Below are 16,877 nucleotides of genomic sequence, written 5' to 3'. Positions count from 1 at the left end.
TGATAGACTAGAGAAACAAGTCTCTAAATTAGCAATTGAATCCTTTATTTGCTTCTCAGACTAGTACTTCATTCCCTCTTAAAACTCATTAATACCCCATCAGCAGGAAGATGATTTTAAAATATGAAGACTTTTCTTTCTGTTTTGTTCTTTGTTTCTTACCCATACACGCAAATTCAATTACTGTCTCCGTGTAGATGATTTGCAAGTCCCTAATAAGATTTTTCTCTCCAAATTAAACTTGTGTAAATAAAATAAACATTCTGCAGTGTAGGTATCTAGTTGTCAAGGAGCTGCTCTTGCATTCCTTACAGTCAATGGAAATCTAGTTGGTAAGAGTGAAATTTATGGTGTTTGACGTTGTGGGAGGTAGTGAGTGATTATCTTTACATCACTTTAGTTTGCTCGTTTTTCTCTTTCCTTCACTTACTAAACTGTCTTTGTCTTGACCCACAAGTTTTCTCACTTTTGCTTTTCTGATTCTCTCCCCTATCCTTTGGGGGGACCAAGCAAATGGCTTGGGGGTGCTTAGCTGTTGGCCAGAGTCAACCCACTACAGGTGTGATTCATCAAACTCCAGGCATCTACATTGTCAAGGCTGATTGTACTGGCAAGATTTCCACTGAAAGTAATAGGGGACTGGCTCAGGTGTAGCCACAGATGATGTAGACATGAAAATTTAGGTGAGGTATTTCCCAGCCATTATAACTGTGGTATTGTGGGTAATAAACTGTTCATGTTTAAAATAGTTAAAGGCAGATCATACTCTTTAGTGTATCGCATCCATTAACCTGTCACAGTAATACCAAATTTCTGCTTGTGGCTTTGCCATGTGACCTGGACTTCATCCACATGTGCAAGGAGCATACTTTGATAAAATTTTGTCTGAATTTTTCTGAGTTTTCTTGCATGATAACATTAAGGTGTATTATGATGTAGTCTTTCCGTGCAGCTAAATCTCATAAACCTGTCAAACTGATTTTCTGTATCCTCCTGAACATGTGCTATAACCTATTCATATCTGTTCAGAATGCAGCTGCTTAGCTCATTTTCAGTCTGTGGTAACTTTTTATTGCACTAAGCAAGTTATTCATCTTTACTTTCAAGGCCTTACATAGGTGATCTTTCCTGGCATCATTTATTCATTACCAATCTGTTGATACATCTCTGATTAATCCATTTTGCTAGCCTTCTTCATCCAATGTAATCTTTTCAAACAAATACCTCTGTGCCTTCTCTTGGGATATAAAGTATACAATGTATACTGCTTGATATATTGCATGCCCATCTCAGTTTTTGCTTCTCTTTTTGATTCTGTTTAGAATCTCTTTTTCTTTTTTTTTTTTTTTCCCTCTCAGAACTATGTGTACCGTCCACACAGTACATGGCATCTAGAAGCCATGTAGGTAATGCTTACCCATCAGTAAGCTTCTCTGACTGTCGTGGCCTGCAAAAACATAAATCTGAGTTTGTCTGAAAAAGGCTATGCAATTTTACCCTCTGTTATGCAGTTGAGTTCATAGCCACAGAAATTATCCTTAATTATCTCCCATAATCTGTTTGAATACATATATTAGTGTGCATAACTTATTTAGATATGTCAGTTCTCTGTATAATTAGGGGACACAGATGTATCCAAAGTGTAAATCAGAGTACTTTGGTTAGGACATTACATAATGTTCAAAGTAAGTTCTCTGATTAACAACTGAAGTTGTCTTACTCTTTCTGGAGGTAAATTCCTAATATAGATACCTAACTTTAGACAATATGAACCCTTCCCCCAAAACTTCTTCCAAGATCTTGATCTAGGTTTAGATAATTATAATCCTCTTCTGTAAGCTATTAATGACCAGAGAGAATTCTGCTTTGGCAAATGCATGACTTAATTTATGTTTTGTCATTCACCAGGTGATGATAATACTTGCACCTTTCACTTTCCATTGTAGGATCTTGGAGATCCTATTTTAAAGTAAAAAAAACAAAACAAAACAAAAAAACAGTTGCAGCACATGAACAAATGAGTATAAAGTAGCATGAATACATTTAGACTTAAAATCTAAAACCAGTCAATTAAAATATCAGGATAAGGAGATATATCTCCTTATCACATAATTCATATATGCATTAAATTACATTTGCCTGTTGTAAAGGGGATCAGAGCACAGTGCACAAGGGGATCCTTCACAAGTTTGTTTCCCTACAATATCAGTTGCTGCTCCAAAAACTGAAGTTTTAAACTACGGTATAAGATAGCGGTATAAGATAAGTGTTTATCTTAAAAACAAACAAATAAACAAAAAACACACAGAAATCTTCCACAAATCTTCACTGTATTTCTGATTCCATCTTCATCTGGTTAAGTTCCTGATATTTGGTGGATTCATAAGCATTTTGTTATTTGTTCTGAAATAAAGGTGTGACTATGTGCTATACTGCATATACTCAAAGGGTACCCATATGGAAGCATGTGGGTACAAGATTTGGACTTTCATGTTTATTGGATTTGAGATTAGAGTGGTGTTCTGCAATTTTTTTAAAAAGTTTATTTTTGTAGTCAGTGAGAACATGGATATACTTCATATAGAATTCATATGTAGTGTTATACATTAGCTGGCTTTCCTATGACCTATCATGAGAAAGAAATGCTTTGGCTCAAATAGGTTTTGGTGGATTGTTTTTTGGAGGCGTGGAGGGCCCTTGAGGCATATTTCCTCTAAAAGTGAAATAAGTAGATGGCATCTGATGAAATCAGGATTGTTATTCTTGCCAACTTTTTTTTCATTCTGCAAGCCCAATAATAACTTGCCTAGGATTGGTGTGTTTTGTATGTTTTAATTAAAGTTAATTTAATCTTGAGCTGGATTTATTGCTGAACAACTAATTCCTTAACACTAGCTGGAGACCATGCTGATAAAAAAAATGGACTATACTGCCTTCATGCATTCCGGAACTGGTGCCCAGTGTTTTGGAAGGCACGATGCCAAATATATATATATATGTATATATATACACACACACACGTATCTTTTCATGGAGGAACCCCAGCTGTCTTCTCAGGGGTGATAGTTGCTGTTTCTTTCTTTTTTTTTTTTTCTCTTTTTTCTTTTTTTCTTTTCAGGCTCTGACCATAAATGTAGACATAAATATACTCTGAGCAGACTAACTAGAGCTAATAATTTTATTAAGGAGTAGATCTGTCTTGTAAATATACATCTGGCTTACAAATAGCATGTGTAGATGAAATTGAATAAGCACGTTTGGAATGAGAGCCAAAAAATTTCCTAGAGAATGCACTGGAGAATCCATGCAGTTCATAAATGATTTGTGGAAGAAAGTCTCCAGCTGAACTCTGGTATAGTTCTCCCTTACAGAGAATAATGATGTAAGCTGATAATGAAATGTAGCATATTAGTAAGTAAATGCAGGGCAATATTTCGTATTTATACAACTTTCCAGCAGACGACTAAGGCATTGGTGCTGCTGTGAATGCACTATTTTCATTCCTAATGTCTGTTAAGATTCTTCCAAGTTGCACATGTGCTAATGTAGACCTGTCTGAGTGACTCCTAGGAATGTGAATTCAGCTTCTGAATGACCTCTGAATCCTCTGGAGCTTTAGGTACAGGTATACGTGTCAGTATGACCAGATAAGCTGTGCGATGTCCTATCCCTGCGCCTGGGAGGTACCTGAGCACCATGGACAGAGACTGACAAACCCAGGGAGTGTTGACTCCCTGAAGAAAAAAATGACTTCACCTATAAACTTCTAGGTCAGAGAGATCAAGAAGACTATTAGTACTGAGCTCCTTGACCATCATTTTGTCAAAATGGATGTTTTTCATCATACGTCTCATAAAGTCGGGTTCATCTTGGGTTAAGGCCTGTTATCAGCCAGTGACTGGTCTTTATTTCTCTACAGTGCTGAAGCTACTCAAGAGGCTACCTCATAGTTTAGTTCTCTGATTATTCTTACTGAGGTGCAGAGGAGTTTTCCTGTAATACCCTTTCAAAATACTTATTTAATTTTATTTTGGAGATGGCCAGGTTCTTCATGTGTTATGGCTGACCGGTGTATAATAGTAATAGGTCTAAATCTTTAATATCTGCCTGTCTGTCGATGGTCTTTTTGTTTTTTTTTTTCCTTTCTTTCCTAGATCTTCATGAAAAGAAAAGAAAATTCTAGATTTTTTTTCTATCTGTTTTTGGGTGTAAGTATGTAAAATTTTATGTACAGAAAGGTCAAGATACCTTGATTAGAGAATTCATAAATGAGTCAGACAGTCCACTTGTTTCTACTACCGTAATACTTGATTATACTTTCTTTTGAACATAAAGATACAAGTGTCAGTATCTGGAAATCTGCAAAGTGGAGGAGTAGAACAGTGCTTTCCCAAAAATACTTTTGATGTAATTCTCAGATGGCACATGGGGAAAGATGCAATTCATATACTGTATGACTAATACAGCTGAGATACTCCAGTCTCCGTGGACTGAAGGTGATGGTTGCTTGGGAAGGTGCTGCACTGAAGCATTCCTCAAAAACCATTCTCTAATGGTTGCTAACACTTGTGTGGACTCTGAAAGATTTTGCTAAATTTTGCAGAATGTCCTCCCATTTTGCTATTAAATTCTTCATTTTCTTCAGGCTCTGAATGGCAGATGAACTAAGAAATGATTTTTAGCTCTTTGTACCTTCTCTTCAAATAAGTTAGGCAGAAGGTAAAATCCACGTGCGTAGCCCCAGAAAATTATGCCATTAGGAAACAGGGATCTTGCAAGCATGAGCTGTATGTGTGCACCATAAAAGAACTGATACCGAGCTTTCCAATTTTTGGAGGAAAATATTATTATTTACAAAGGATCATTTTTTGTGCTAATAGCTCTTAACACGCCAGTGCCAAATAATCTCCCAGGGCTGTAGATTTGTGTTAAGCAATTGTTATGAAATATATATATATATATATATGTATAGTTAACTCAGTAAATATTATTAGCCTGGAGTTAGAAATTAAAGCCTTAGATATGAATCATTGGCTGTTTAATTTGTTGGTTTTCCAAGAGGGATTGATAGGAGACTCATTAAATATGTGTTAATTCTACATTTCAGGACATCTAGAGGAAATGCTTTTCTTATTAAATAATTCAGCTTTGAAAATAAGGAGAAAAATTGACTTTTTTCTGAAGCATCAGAGATTTTTCTTGACTGCAGATAGCATTTTGAGAGGGATAAGATGTATTAGTGTTGTTTGGAGTTCCATAAACTTGATGTTTGGCCCTCTTAATGTAGTCTCATTCAAGAAAAGAAAAGTTACAATAACACATTTTTACTTGAATATATATGCTACAGGAAAATCTATTAAATGTATAGTTTTTCACAGTAAATAGTAAATGAAGAAAATTTTTAAACTCCTAGGATTAATTGTAGACTTGCTACTTTTTCTGCTTCTGGTTTGCATACAGAATTTCTAAAAGACATGGTATAGATATCCTCTGAACATACATATGTGTCACCAGCTTTTTTCCAAATGCAGAAGATTGTTAACTACTTGATCATACTATGCCGATTCATAGTTCTTTTTATGGAAAGTATTTTTTATTTATGTGACTGTGGTTTTGCCTCTAGCCTAATTAGGAGAAACTATCACATTAGCAAACTGAGAGACCTTTCTCCTGTGGTAGGCCTTATTTCTATTTGTATCAAGCTTGTTATTCTATAGTTAACTTCATTTGACAGCTACCAACAGTGGTGTCACATCTCTTGCTTTTCAGTGTGGCAAGCTGTGATTGTTATGCATCTGGTGCTAGCCAGAGAGCATGGTTTTCAATGAAACTGCGTGGCACACTGTTATCTTATGATAAGGAGTTAGTTAAAGCAAAGAACCACAATATTAATGTACTGTATTTGAACTTATTGTTGTTTGCATTTCTTTCCATGGAATTTATATTCTTATATGAGAACCTTAATGTCACTGCCATTGAGGCTTCTCCACATTACCACTGAGATTACATGGGATCCTTGTTTTATGATATATTTCTTCTGAGTATTATTACTGTTTGGAATGAAAAAAATTAAAATAATGTTTCTTGTCTTTTGACTAGTTCTTGAGCATATGGAATGCATTGTAGCAAAGTTTAATATGAAAATTAATGAAGTGAGCTGAAATATACTACTGCTTATATCTTTAAAATGTATTTGAACTTTTAGAACATTATATATCGAACCAGAAAGCCTGAAGTCTTTACTAATTCTGTTTTATAATGCCCCTCTGCTCTTACACACAATTGACACTTTTCAGTAACAGGAACAAAAACCCAACAGAGTTAGGACTGGAATCAAAGACTGGTAATTTTAGCTCTGTCTTAACTGCTATGACCTCACCATGAAAAGAATGAGCCACCACTTCTAGAAACTTAATACAAGAAGACTATGAAAAGTCCACAAGTGAAAAGACAAGAACAAGGGCCAGATTTATGTTCAGATTATCTGCCTATAGATGAGATGTGTTTCCCAGCAGTAAGTCTGTGAGCAAAGAAAAATTCCTTCATGGATCCTGGGGGTTTGCTGGTCTGGATAGCCCCTTTCACAGTTTTACAGAACTTGGCTGTAGGAGTTCAGCTTGTGCCTCCCTGTTTTTCTGTGGCCTGTTCAGAGAGCTGAAATGAGATGTTGATGCAGTTTTTGTGTTGCTTCTTGTGCTCTACACACAGCTCGTACAATTTATGCTGGATCAAACACATTCTGGCCATAATTGTCAAAAGTTTCAATTGTCATAATGTCCTAGGAAACATATAAAAATGTAAATACATGTAGAGAGGCAATAATTGGCTTTTACAGTCAGGTGACAACAGAATATTTTGTGGTAGCTGAACCTTTGTTTTCCTTTTAAATACTGAGAGGAAGAACAATGTATGCTGTTCTTAATCCTGTATTAATTGGAAATATCAAATAGGAAAAAGTTAGTGGTCCCTCTTCTAAGTATTTTAGCTTAGCTAAAGTGGTATAGTATAGTGGTATAGTGGTATATCACAGTAACCTCTAGTTTTGTTTTGTACAACTTCTAAGGTAACCTCTTCTTGAACTGAATTATAAAGTTTCTTAGGGTGAAAACTTATTAAATGTGAACCATTTCCTTTTATGAGGAAAACTCTTCAGTTCCTTTTAGAAGGAAAGCTTCAAGGTCCAATATTAATACAATTTAATTCTAATGTTAGGTATTATAAGACTTTAATCTGCTTTCTGCAAAAATGGATGTTATTTTAAAACTTGCTTTTCAAAATTGTTACTTTTTCCTAGTGAAGAGGGAGCTTTTGTGCTTCCCTTGTAATCACTGATGGAGGCCGAACACTTAATGCAAGATGGAGAGCATATAAAAGAACTAATGATTCCTTAGATCCATAGGTGTGAACCACCTCTCTGTCCCAGACCATGCACGATCATTCTCCCAGAACACACACATATATCCATATAAAAGCTTAGACTGGTCACTCACATTGATGGTGGACTTCAGAAAGGCACCTTGTGTGTTGCACAAGCCAGTCCTGTGTTCCCTACTGCAGGATGTGGTATCCAACAAGATTTACGGAGGTACTCTGCCAGGCAATTTCTCCTAATCTTAGTTGCTAGAAGGAAAAACTGAAATGACAGACAGAGGAGTCTGTCTCTCTGCTGCATTGTAAGAAGTCAATGTAGAGTTGCTTGCTATCTTAGATATCTGAAATTGAACAGCAACCACAGCTGCTGCTCTGCAGATATGTCTCTGTTAAAAGAAGATTTCCTGGAGCAAGATAGACATTGTCCTCTATAGCTAAGCAATGAAGGTAACTAGTAATCTGTAAAGTTAAATCCTAACCAATTCAGTTCATTTTCCATTTCAATATAAAAATCAAATATTTTCTGAGTTTCTGGACCCACAGCTTTACATAATGAAAAAAATGTTAATATCTGAAGGATTAAAAAAACCCAGGCACCTAAAAACAATGAACTCTGGAATATTTTTTTGTTTAAAAAATTAGAAGAAAGCAGACTGAAAGGGCTCCGTCCAAACCAAAATTATAGGTTTTGAACTGCTTGTAAGAAATAACCATCTGACTGCCTGGAGCCCTGGCAGTTTCAAACCCTTGTTTGTTGGGATGGGGATGTGTGGAATGGTACTGCCTCCTCCTGTGAGGGTTTTCTATTAAAATAGTTTGGAAACACTTATGGAGACAACCTGAAAAAACAGTAGCTGAGGCCATAGATCATATCTGTGACCAATTTGTTTCTGTTGGTGGTGAAGATGCAGAAGAAAGTGTGAAGACTTTGATGATAGACAATAGATGAAAAACCTTTCTCAGTTCTTCCTGATCCTCATTGAAAAGTTGTCTTTGCAGTGGCTTATGGTCTAGACTTTTGTAAATGAAGGTGTTTCCTTTAGTGCTCTTAATAAAATCATAGACATTTCCTCATTTAAAAAAAAAAAAAGCAGAACAATTTTATTTTACCTTCACGCAAAGAAGTAATTTCATTTAACTTTCCATAGGGCTGGCCTTTGCTGTTCTGTCTTCAGTCCATCCAGTTTTTGGTTTATATGGCTCTTTCTTCCCTGTCATTATTTACGCCATATTTGGAATGGGACGTCATGTTGCGACAGGTAAGTGTCTATTCGTTAAAATGTTTTCAGAAATAAGGAACTGGCAATTGAAGTAAAAGTGTGTTATAAGATCAATGGAAGGAAATTAAAGACTAAACAGAAATATATTTATATATTTTTTTCTTCTTTTTACAATGATTTCTTTTTCCATTTTACACAATGTTGAATTACCCAAACACCAGGAGATCCACCTCTTCCTTAAATGAGGTTTCACCTAGTTCAACAGGGACAAGCTTGAGGAAACGATAGCCCAGAAGTACCAGACTCCTGACATCAGCAGAGCTGCATATAAGCCTAGTCCTGAATATTCTGTCCAGTCCTGGACAAGTAGTGTGCACTCCATGTTATATGATCCACTCTTGTGGCATCCCGTATTGCTCCCACTAATGTATGCTTGTGGGACCAGTGACTGGATCTGAAAGCATTAATAAAGCTCTTTTTACCCATTAGAAATATCTATCTGTATATCTCTATATACAGTACAAAGCAAAGTGCGTCTGAATTATTTTAGTGTCTTTAGGTTTTGCAATATGGACAAAGAAATTTGGTAAATTCTGTTTACCTTTTAGGGGAAAAGCTATCAATGCTATGTTTGGCTGACTAGTAATTCTTATGCCAAGCATTCTAATATTCAGTTAAATTATTTAAAATTTCTGAACAGCTATACATTATTTTAGAGCGGGAGGAAAGCTGGAAGTTTGTTTTCCTTAAAGGCGCAGAAAGTTTTTGAGCCTTCTGATGTCTGAGAAGGAGCTGTGGATGCTGATATTAACTTGAAGCTATAATGAGTGATGGAATGTACTCCGCTGATTTAAGAAATATTTTTTAAAGTGAAAATTTAGAATATGGAAAATAATTTTGGCACTTGAGTAGAGATAGATTAGTATACTTTTATTTTTTTTCAGAACAGTTTTTTTTTTTCATTAAATATATTAAAACACGAATCTATAACAAAAAGTTGTTTAAAAACAATAATTTGGCAGTGGATTGTCAGCTGTTTGTTATTGTGAGATTACTAGGAAGATAAAAATGTCTCATATGTAGGAAAGTGGATAAATCAGTATCTGGTTGACCTAAATTCTACTAATGAAAACAGATAAGGCAACAGGTAAGTGCAAGCAGCTAAGGCTGATCTTTTATCCTTTTGAGAGAATAGCATTCAAAGAGTGATTTGCTGAGAGTTCCTCAATTCTATGGCTGAGGATTCCTGCACAATCCCTTTTGTGAAAACCTGGAAACCTGTTCAGATGTCTTCCAGACAAACAAATTTATTATTATTATTATTATTTTAAATAAACTTGTGTGATAAGTGTTGTTGATCCTTTCAGTAGAAATGTCTCATGTAATTATCCCATCAGCCACAGTTAAGTAATTGTGGTAAGCAGGCTGAATTGGAGCCATACTGCCTCTCTCAGATCTCCAAATGCTCCGTAATTGCCCTTGTACATAGTTGAAAATCTCTTCTCCTAACAGCAGCTTCTATAATATCAACGGGACTCTCTATATGTGCACAGGCTACAAGGGTGTCCTTTGTTAGTTAAGTCACTTACGTTAGCATGAAATGGGAAATTTCATCAATGGCCATGTTCTGTCAACTTTTACTTGAAATATCTCTTCTGTGACACGGTTGATATAATTTGAAAGATTATTTACCTGAATAACAAATCCCTGCATGTTTTTCTTGTCTGCTTTTGATATAAGTGATTTTGGAGGATCCTCTGACAGCATCTTTATCTGTGATAGGAAGGCCATGAAATGTGGTAGGTCAGACATATGCAGGAATTTTAGAAGGCTAAAAAAATGAATTTGAAAACTGCCATGGAGAAGATGATCAAACTGGTAGTTAAAAGTTCTTTAAATACATAAAAATGAGGAAGACAGGAAGGAAACTGTTGTGACACCTTTCTGACAAAGACATAACTGGGACATTCTGTGACAAGGTCACAAGACTGTTGAACTACCAGAGTGATTTCAACTGCCAGAAGGGCTCTGGAGGGAATCCTAGAAACTGTATTTCTCCCCTATTATTACAGACTACAGTAAAAAATAAGATCACTGAAAGTTATGTATGATCAGAGTTTGCTGGAAAGGTGTTAGCATGACTTTTATGTAGGAAAAATCCCATCTCACTAACCTCCTAGAGTTCTGTAGGAGTGTTAGAAAGCACATAACAAAAATAAATACTTTGTAAGATATCAGAATGGTCAAACGGCTGCTGATATGGTTGCACACCAAAGGTTATTAAAGAAACTAAATTGCCCTTGTGATAGAAGAAAAGTTCTTTTATTAATTATTAGCTGGTTAAAGGACAAGAAGACAAAGATAAGACTCAATGGTCATTTTTCAGGGTGGAGGAGTCCTAGTAGGGTCCCAAAGAACTTGTGATGGGAGTTTTACTATATTGAGGCCAAGTCGACGGTAGAACTGTTCTCACCAGGTTCTGTACAAATAAGAAAGAATAGGAATAATGAGAGCTCAGTGAAACTGATGAAAGATCACTTTAAAAGAAAGTATAGAATAAAGAGAATACTATGGCAGATGCTGAACCTCTGGAACCTGCTCCCAGAGGACGCTGTGGAGGAAGAAAATACAAGCAGGCTCAAACAGAGATTTAACAAATTCATGAATGCTAGTCCATAAGGAAAATCTAAAAGGACCAGGTAAGGATGTACCCACTAGCATCCTCAATACAACACCTATGGATGCTGTGGTTTACGAGGGGAATAGACCACAGAAAGTGGCCAGGCTTGTGTACTTTCCTTGAGTAATACCTCTGATTTCAACAGCTGGAGTCAGAGTACTGGACCAGATGTGCCATTGAGGGGCGCTGACATAACTGGGCATTTTCTGTGCTATTGGAGCTCCATGTGATATATTTGTCCTTTAAAATATTGGATTATCATCCTTCTTTATCTATGTTTCATTAAACTTGCTTTACCTCTCTAAGAAAAGATTTTTTTTTTCTTAACCTGCTTCCAGTGCAAATTTTCTTTTTTTTTTTTTTTTAAACATTCACATCTGCTAACTATATTGTGCTAAGTATTAGGTATATAGCATGATTTAATTACCCTAGAAATTTGAATGGTGAACATTTGGGACCTTTAGACAAAAAATATTTCATCATACACATGGTAAGTCAAAAACATCTGTGATATCTTCAAATAATTGTGAATAATTATGTTTCAACCTCTTTTATTAATATGTCTAATATTGTCTAATATGTTTAATATAAGAATAAGTATTCTCGTGAAAAGTTTGCATTTAATTTACATGTACAAATGGTATTTTACATGAAGAAATTAGTAATATGTAAAAATATTATCTTAGAAATTATTTTTAGGATTGCACAAAATGACACTCACTCAAAATGGTGAAGTTTTGAAAAAGGGACCTTTAGTGATGAGTACAGATATACAATCCTTGGTAACTAATCTGCGGCTTTTTTTTTTTTTTATAGGAACATTTGCTTTGACTTCCTTAATATCTGCCAATGCAGTTGAACGTCTTGTTCCCTCAGCTGGCACTAATTTCACTGCAAACAATAATTCAGGAGTCTTGGGCCTATCAGAGTTTGAAATGCAGAGGATTGGAGTTGCAGCTGCAGTTTCATTTCTGGGAGGAATCATTCAGGTAAATGGTGAACACACATTCTGTATGCTGCTGATGTTTGGCATTTGTGACAGCTCTGACTTCTGTAATATACTTTTTTCACTTCTCTGAGAAAAACTGACCATGGGTCTGGTCTGATGTTCATGAATGATAGACTGAATGTGCTTTAAGAATTTGCTGGTTGAGATGCAGTAATAATTTGTATACATGCTCCTAGGGTGTTGTAATGTGAAGTAAAACTACATTCAGTCAGCTCTAATATAACATTCAGTTGCTGTTGGTGTTCCCTTTCCTTCTCCTTCAGAAACAAAACATGAATCAGCTCTCTGGTAAGCACTGACATATTCCTGAGGTTTTCTATTGCTTTTGGCCTGAAGAGAAATACTATACAATATTCAATAATTAAAAACAGTAGGGGAAACATCTTTAAATTCTCTTTAGAGTTCATACACCCATCATTAAAGCAAAATAAATTAGTAAAACAGATGTCTTCAAATGATTCTCCAAAGCTTATTCAAATGATCAGAGGTCTTTTAAATTTTTCTCTCTTCCTATTTTCACCACAAGCACTGAATTCCTTTATCCATTGCCAGTTGCTTAGGTCTTCAAAGAAGGCTTCCATCTTTCCTTGTAAATATTAAAATGGAAGAAATGTTCCAGCACTTGACATTGCAACACCTCCTAGGTACCTCACCTCCTGGAAGAAACCCAGATCTCTACACTTGGTGCTTTGGGTCCCTCTACCATGCAAAGGATGAGCTAAGGAGCCCACATTGGCATCTCCAATGGCTTGGGACTTGGAAGGGACTGGGGCATGTGCTTATGCTAGTTGGTAGGGAGTATCAAGAAGCGTGGCCATTTCTGCTGTGTTGTTGTTGTTGTTATGTCAGTTGTTGTTGGTTTTGTTTTCTTTTATTGGTTACAGACTTATAACTTGAGTTTGCCATATGAAGGAACCCCCAGAGACAACATATAGGGTAGATAGACCTGGTGCAGATCACATCACGCCTTTCCTAGAGAGACTGTGGAGTCTCCCTCCTTGGAGACGGTCCTGGGCAAACAGCTCTAGGTGGCTCTGCTTGAGCAGAAGGTTTGGACCAGGTGACATCCAGACGTCCCTTCCAACCTCAACCATTCTGCGATTCAGTGACTCTGTAATTGTGCCTGGCTTCTGTATGTACACCAATGAGTGTAACACACCACTGCATCATGTGCAGAGTGCTTATAACAGCTAAAAGTCCTCTGAGCATACACATTTGGGAGTGCTGTGCTCAGAGAATGGCAGTCTCTTATGTCATCCCCACGTGTGTTAAAATGCCCAAATGCCTAAAATGGGAAGTTTCCTGCATTTGATCTAAGTTCAAAATCCAATGCAGAAAAATTTTACTTAGCTGCTGCAGAATCCCATTAGGTGTGTAAATCCTCTAGACCTCTTCCTCTTTCATTCTGAAAAGTTCTGCTTTTTCATATGCTTTAAACTGCCCCAGCTGACTTGTCTTAGCCTCCGTCCTATTTATGCCTGATTGGAATGAGAAGAACTGGAAAATCCTCTGCCTGAGTCTTCAAAGTGAGTCTGGGAGGGAGCTGTGCCAAGTGTGTGGGCAATTCTCCCAGGTCAGTAAGGTTGTTTTTATTACAGTCCTACTAATAGAGTCGGCGCTTGTTGTGCTGCCACTAGTGCTTAATGCAAGTGCAATGATCAGAGCATTTATCTAGGACACAGAGAACAGATTAAAATATGTATTTCCCATATCCCAGAGGACTGCCTAGAGGCTACGCATCAGTGACATTCAGGTGGAAGTCCAGATAAAGGCTGTGATTAAATTTTGCCATCATCTTAGGTGCTGTGAATTGTGAGAATCCACATTTCTCTTCTTGATTCCATTCTCCTGGCTAGCAGTTGCTGCAATTATCAGATAAGGAGACAAGGTGAATCTTGCTGGTAGTGGAGAGCTACATCAGTGACCTGTGTCGTCTTCTGATCAGATAAACCAAAAATTAATGAATCGTATAGAATAGGTGTGGTGTTCTGTTATGAGAAGGTTTATATGATGTATTTTAGGGCAAAAGATTTCCATTGAGGACATTCTGAAATGTGAAAGGAAGTGGAATCATCACTGTAGATGGGACTGTACTAGTCTGGGAAAGGAGCAAACCTTTGTTTTGTTATCTGCTCATAAAGCTGTTTCTTTATACTGAAACACAGTGTTCTAACCAGTCCCTAATTACATATAAATGGCTGACGCTATGACTATTCCTTACCATGGGCATTTTCCACCCAAAGGACGAACTGTCCCTCTCCAAAACAGCATGATCCTTGTTAGAAAGGGTAGGTAAAGACTTGAACCTACTTGGCCAGAAAAATGATTTGACACTATTTTTCAGCTACTATATTTAAAAAGCATTAAACTCTACTTTTACACTTGGTTATTTATGTGACCTGCTATAAGTTTGCTTAATAAGGAAGGAGTACCTTTGAACATGAAGTATGTTTTTGTAAGGCTAATATTCTCATCCAATACTTGTCTTCCCTGTGGAGACAATTATGTTGCGCTATTGTATGTAATATGTAGTTCTTTCTGAAAACAAACATGAATCTTTATTATACGGTGGTAATCAGGAAAATAGTTCATTTTCCTTTTCCAATGGAAAGCTTTGGTTAATGACTTTCTGCAGGCTGATATTCTGCATTTTAGAAAGGACAGCTAGGCTGGGAGTTCTGGTTCCCACAATGGCAGCACAACACAGCATGCTACTTGTTAGTCTGAACCACAGAAAGAAGTCTTCTTCAGGTCCTGGAGTGAAGAAAGCTCATTCCACACACCACCAGAAGCTACAAAATACTTCTAACTCAACTATAATGAACTTAAGAGCAGTAATCCTAGGAAAAAAATATTTACTCAGAGGGTGGTGAGGCACTGGCACAGGCTGCCCAGAGGAGCTGTGGATGCCCCATCCCTGGAGGTGCTCAAGGCCAGGCTGGATGGGGCTTTGGGCAACCTGGTCTGGTGGGTGGTGTCCCTGCCCGTGGCAGGGTGTTGGAACTGGGCGGGCTTTATGGTCTCTTCCAGCGCAAACCATTCTGTGATTCTAAATCAAAAGAACAAAAGCTACCAATTATGTCTATTTAAACAGGCCAAAAAGAAATTTAAACTGGTGACTCAATGAAGCTGAACTGTCCGTGTCATGTTGGTCTCCAGAAGTTCCCCAGATATCTTCACTTTTGCAACCTCTGATTTTGAGATAATCTACAGAAAATACCAAATGAGAGGCTCACAGTCTGTACTGTTTCCTTCCAAGAGATATTGCCTCTGCTTGAACTCATCTTCTTAGCCCAGGCAGCAAATGATCCAAAAGAGTACCACCACTTCTTGTTCTGTGTAATGTTCAAAAAAGAATCATCTCCTTCAAGAACATGAAGTTTTGAGGGTTTTAAAATGTTCTCCAAAACTGAATTCATGCAACAGGTAACACGTTATCAGACTCAATTACTTTGGACAGAAAGTTTGAGATTAGTGATTTCCAAAGAGCCTGTTCTGCGTGAAAAATTCTTACTGGCCATAAAGTTAAATTGGCTACACAATGAGAGTGGAATTTTAACAATAATAAACTGAGCTCGTTGTCATGGGAAGTAAGTATTGAAAGTGGACAAGAACCAAAAGTGCTTGAATTAATGAACATAGAGGAGTCTGCTTTTTGCAGTTACTCATATCTCTTCTCCTTGCTAAATCCCCATCTTTTTCTTCTACTCCACCACTTCTGTTTAATCACTTGGTTTTATAATTTGTTTCTGTGATCTCTTTTTTTTTTTTTTTTCCCTCACTTTCTCCTGGGTATTTTCCCTTTCCCTGACAGCTCCTTCTGATTTCATTTGCATGAATTTTATCAAGAATGTATATCTGGTGAAAACAAAATCTCAAGAAAATTTACTTAATGCAATTTTTTTCCTGTTGTGAGGTACTGAAAAAGACACAGAAAGAAACTAGAAAAACTGTTTTAATTTTATTTATTTATTTTTTACTGAGATTACTCTCTCTTTGAATTACTTATCCCCTCATCACCTAAGAACTAAATTTTGAAAAAGGAAAAAATCTGGAGACAATCTTAAACTATCTGAAAATTTTATTCCTTTTACAGTTTTAGAAAAAAACAGCATTAGTACAAATAACAAAAAGAGAAACTTATTTTCTTTTGACAGTATTTTGCATTTTATTATTTGCTATTCTGAAGCTTCACAGTCAGTTTTCTCTGTAGTTTTTGTGCATCAACAGGGAAGGAAAATCATACAGTATACCAGAAAAGACTAGGAACCTACAAAAATGAGCATCATGACAGTAATGAAGATAAAGTAGATTACTGTAAATTTCTTTAAGAATATTAAACTCTGCATTTTGATTATTGCTCAGTGGGTGAAAGATTTTATGACGTAACCTGGTGTGCTGCAATTGTGCAGCACATTAGCTTACTCTCAAATAGTGTTTATCCAAAAACCAGTGGTAGCCAAGCTATGGACTGTCTGTTCTCCAGCAGAGAAGGTTAACTTGAGACTTGATCTATGACTGTATAAATGCTAAAAATACAAAGTATATATGTCACAAGAAAACTCACATGAAAATGGTTTTGGGAAGTTGATTTCCA

The 16,877-nt window shown here is 36.5% G+C and overlaps 1 protein-coding gene across 7 annotated transcripts in view; it reads left to right on the top strand.

Annotated features, from left to right (window-relative positions):
* Positions 1-16,877, top strand: part of SLC26A7 (solute carrier family 26 member 7) — a 90,511-nt gene that overhangs the window by 27,842 nt on the left and 45,792 nt on the right. For all 7 annotated transcript variants that reach the window (XR_014580001.1, XM_083824784.1, XM_083824785.1 and 4 more), the window contains exons 3-4: positions 8,520-8,630; positions 12,088-12,260. Coding sequence is in view for 6 of the 7 variants with exons in the window: in XM_083824784.1 (XP_083680910.1) it covers positions 8,520-8,630; positions 12,088-12,260 (284 nt within the window). In the remaining variant the exon portion in view is untranslated. The remainder of the gene's footprint in view (positions 1-8,519; positions 8,631-12,087; positions 12,261-16,877) is intronic.

This window comes from Anser anser, assembly GCF_964211835.1.
Source record: "Anser anser genome assembly, chromosome: 2".
NCBI classification, from domain to species: domain Eukaryota; kingdom Metazoa; phylum Chordata; class Aves; order Anseriformes; family Anatidae; genus Anser; species Anser anser.
This window is presented reverse-complemented; position numbering and strand designations above follow the sequence as displayed.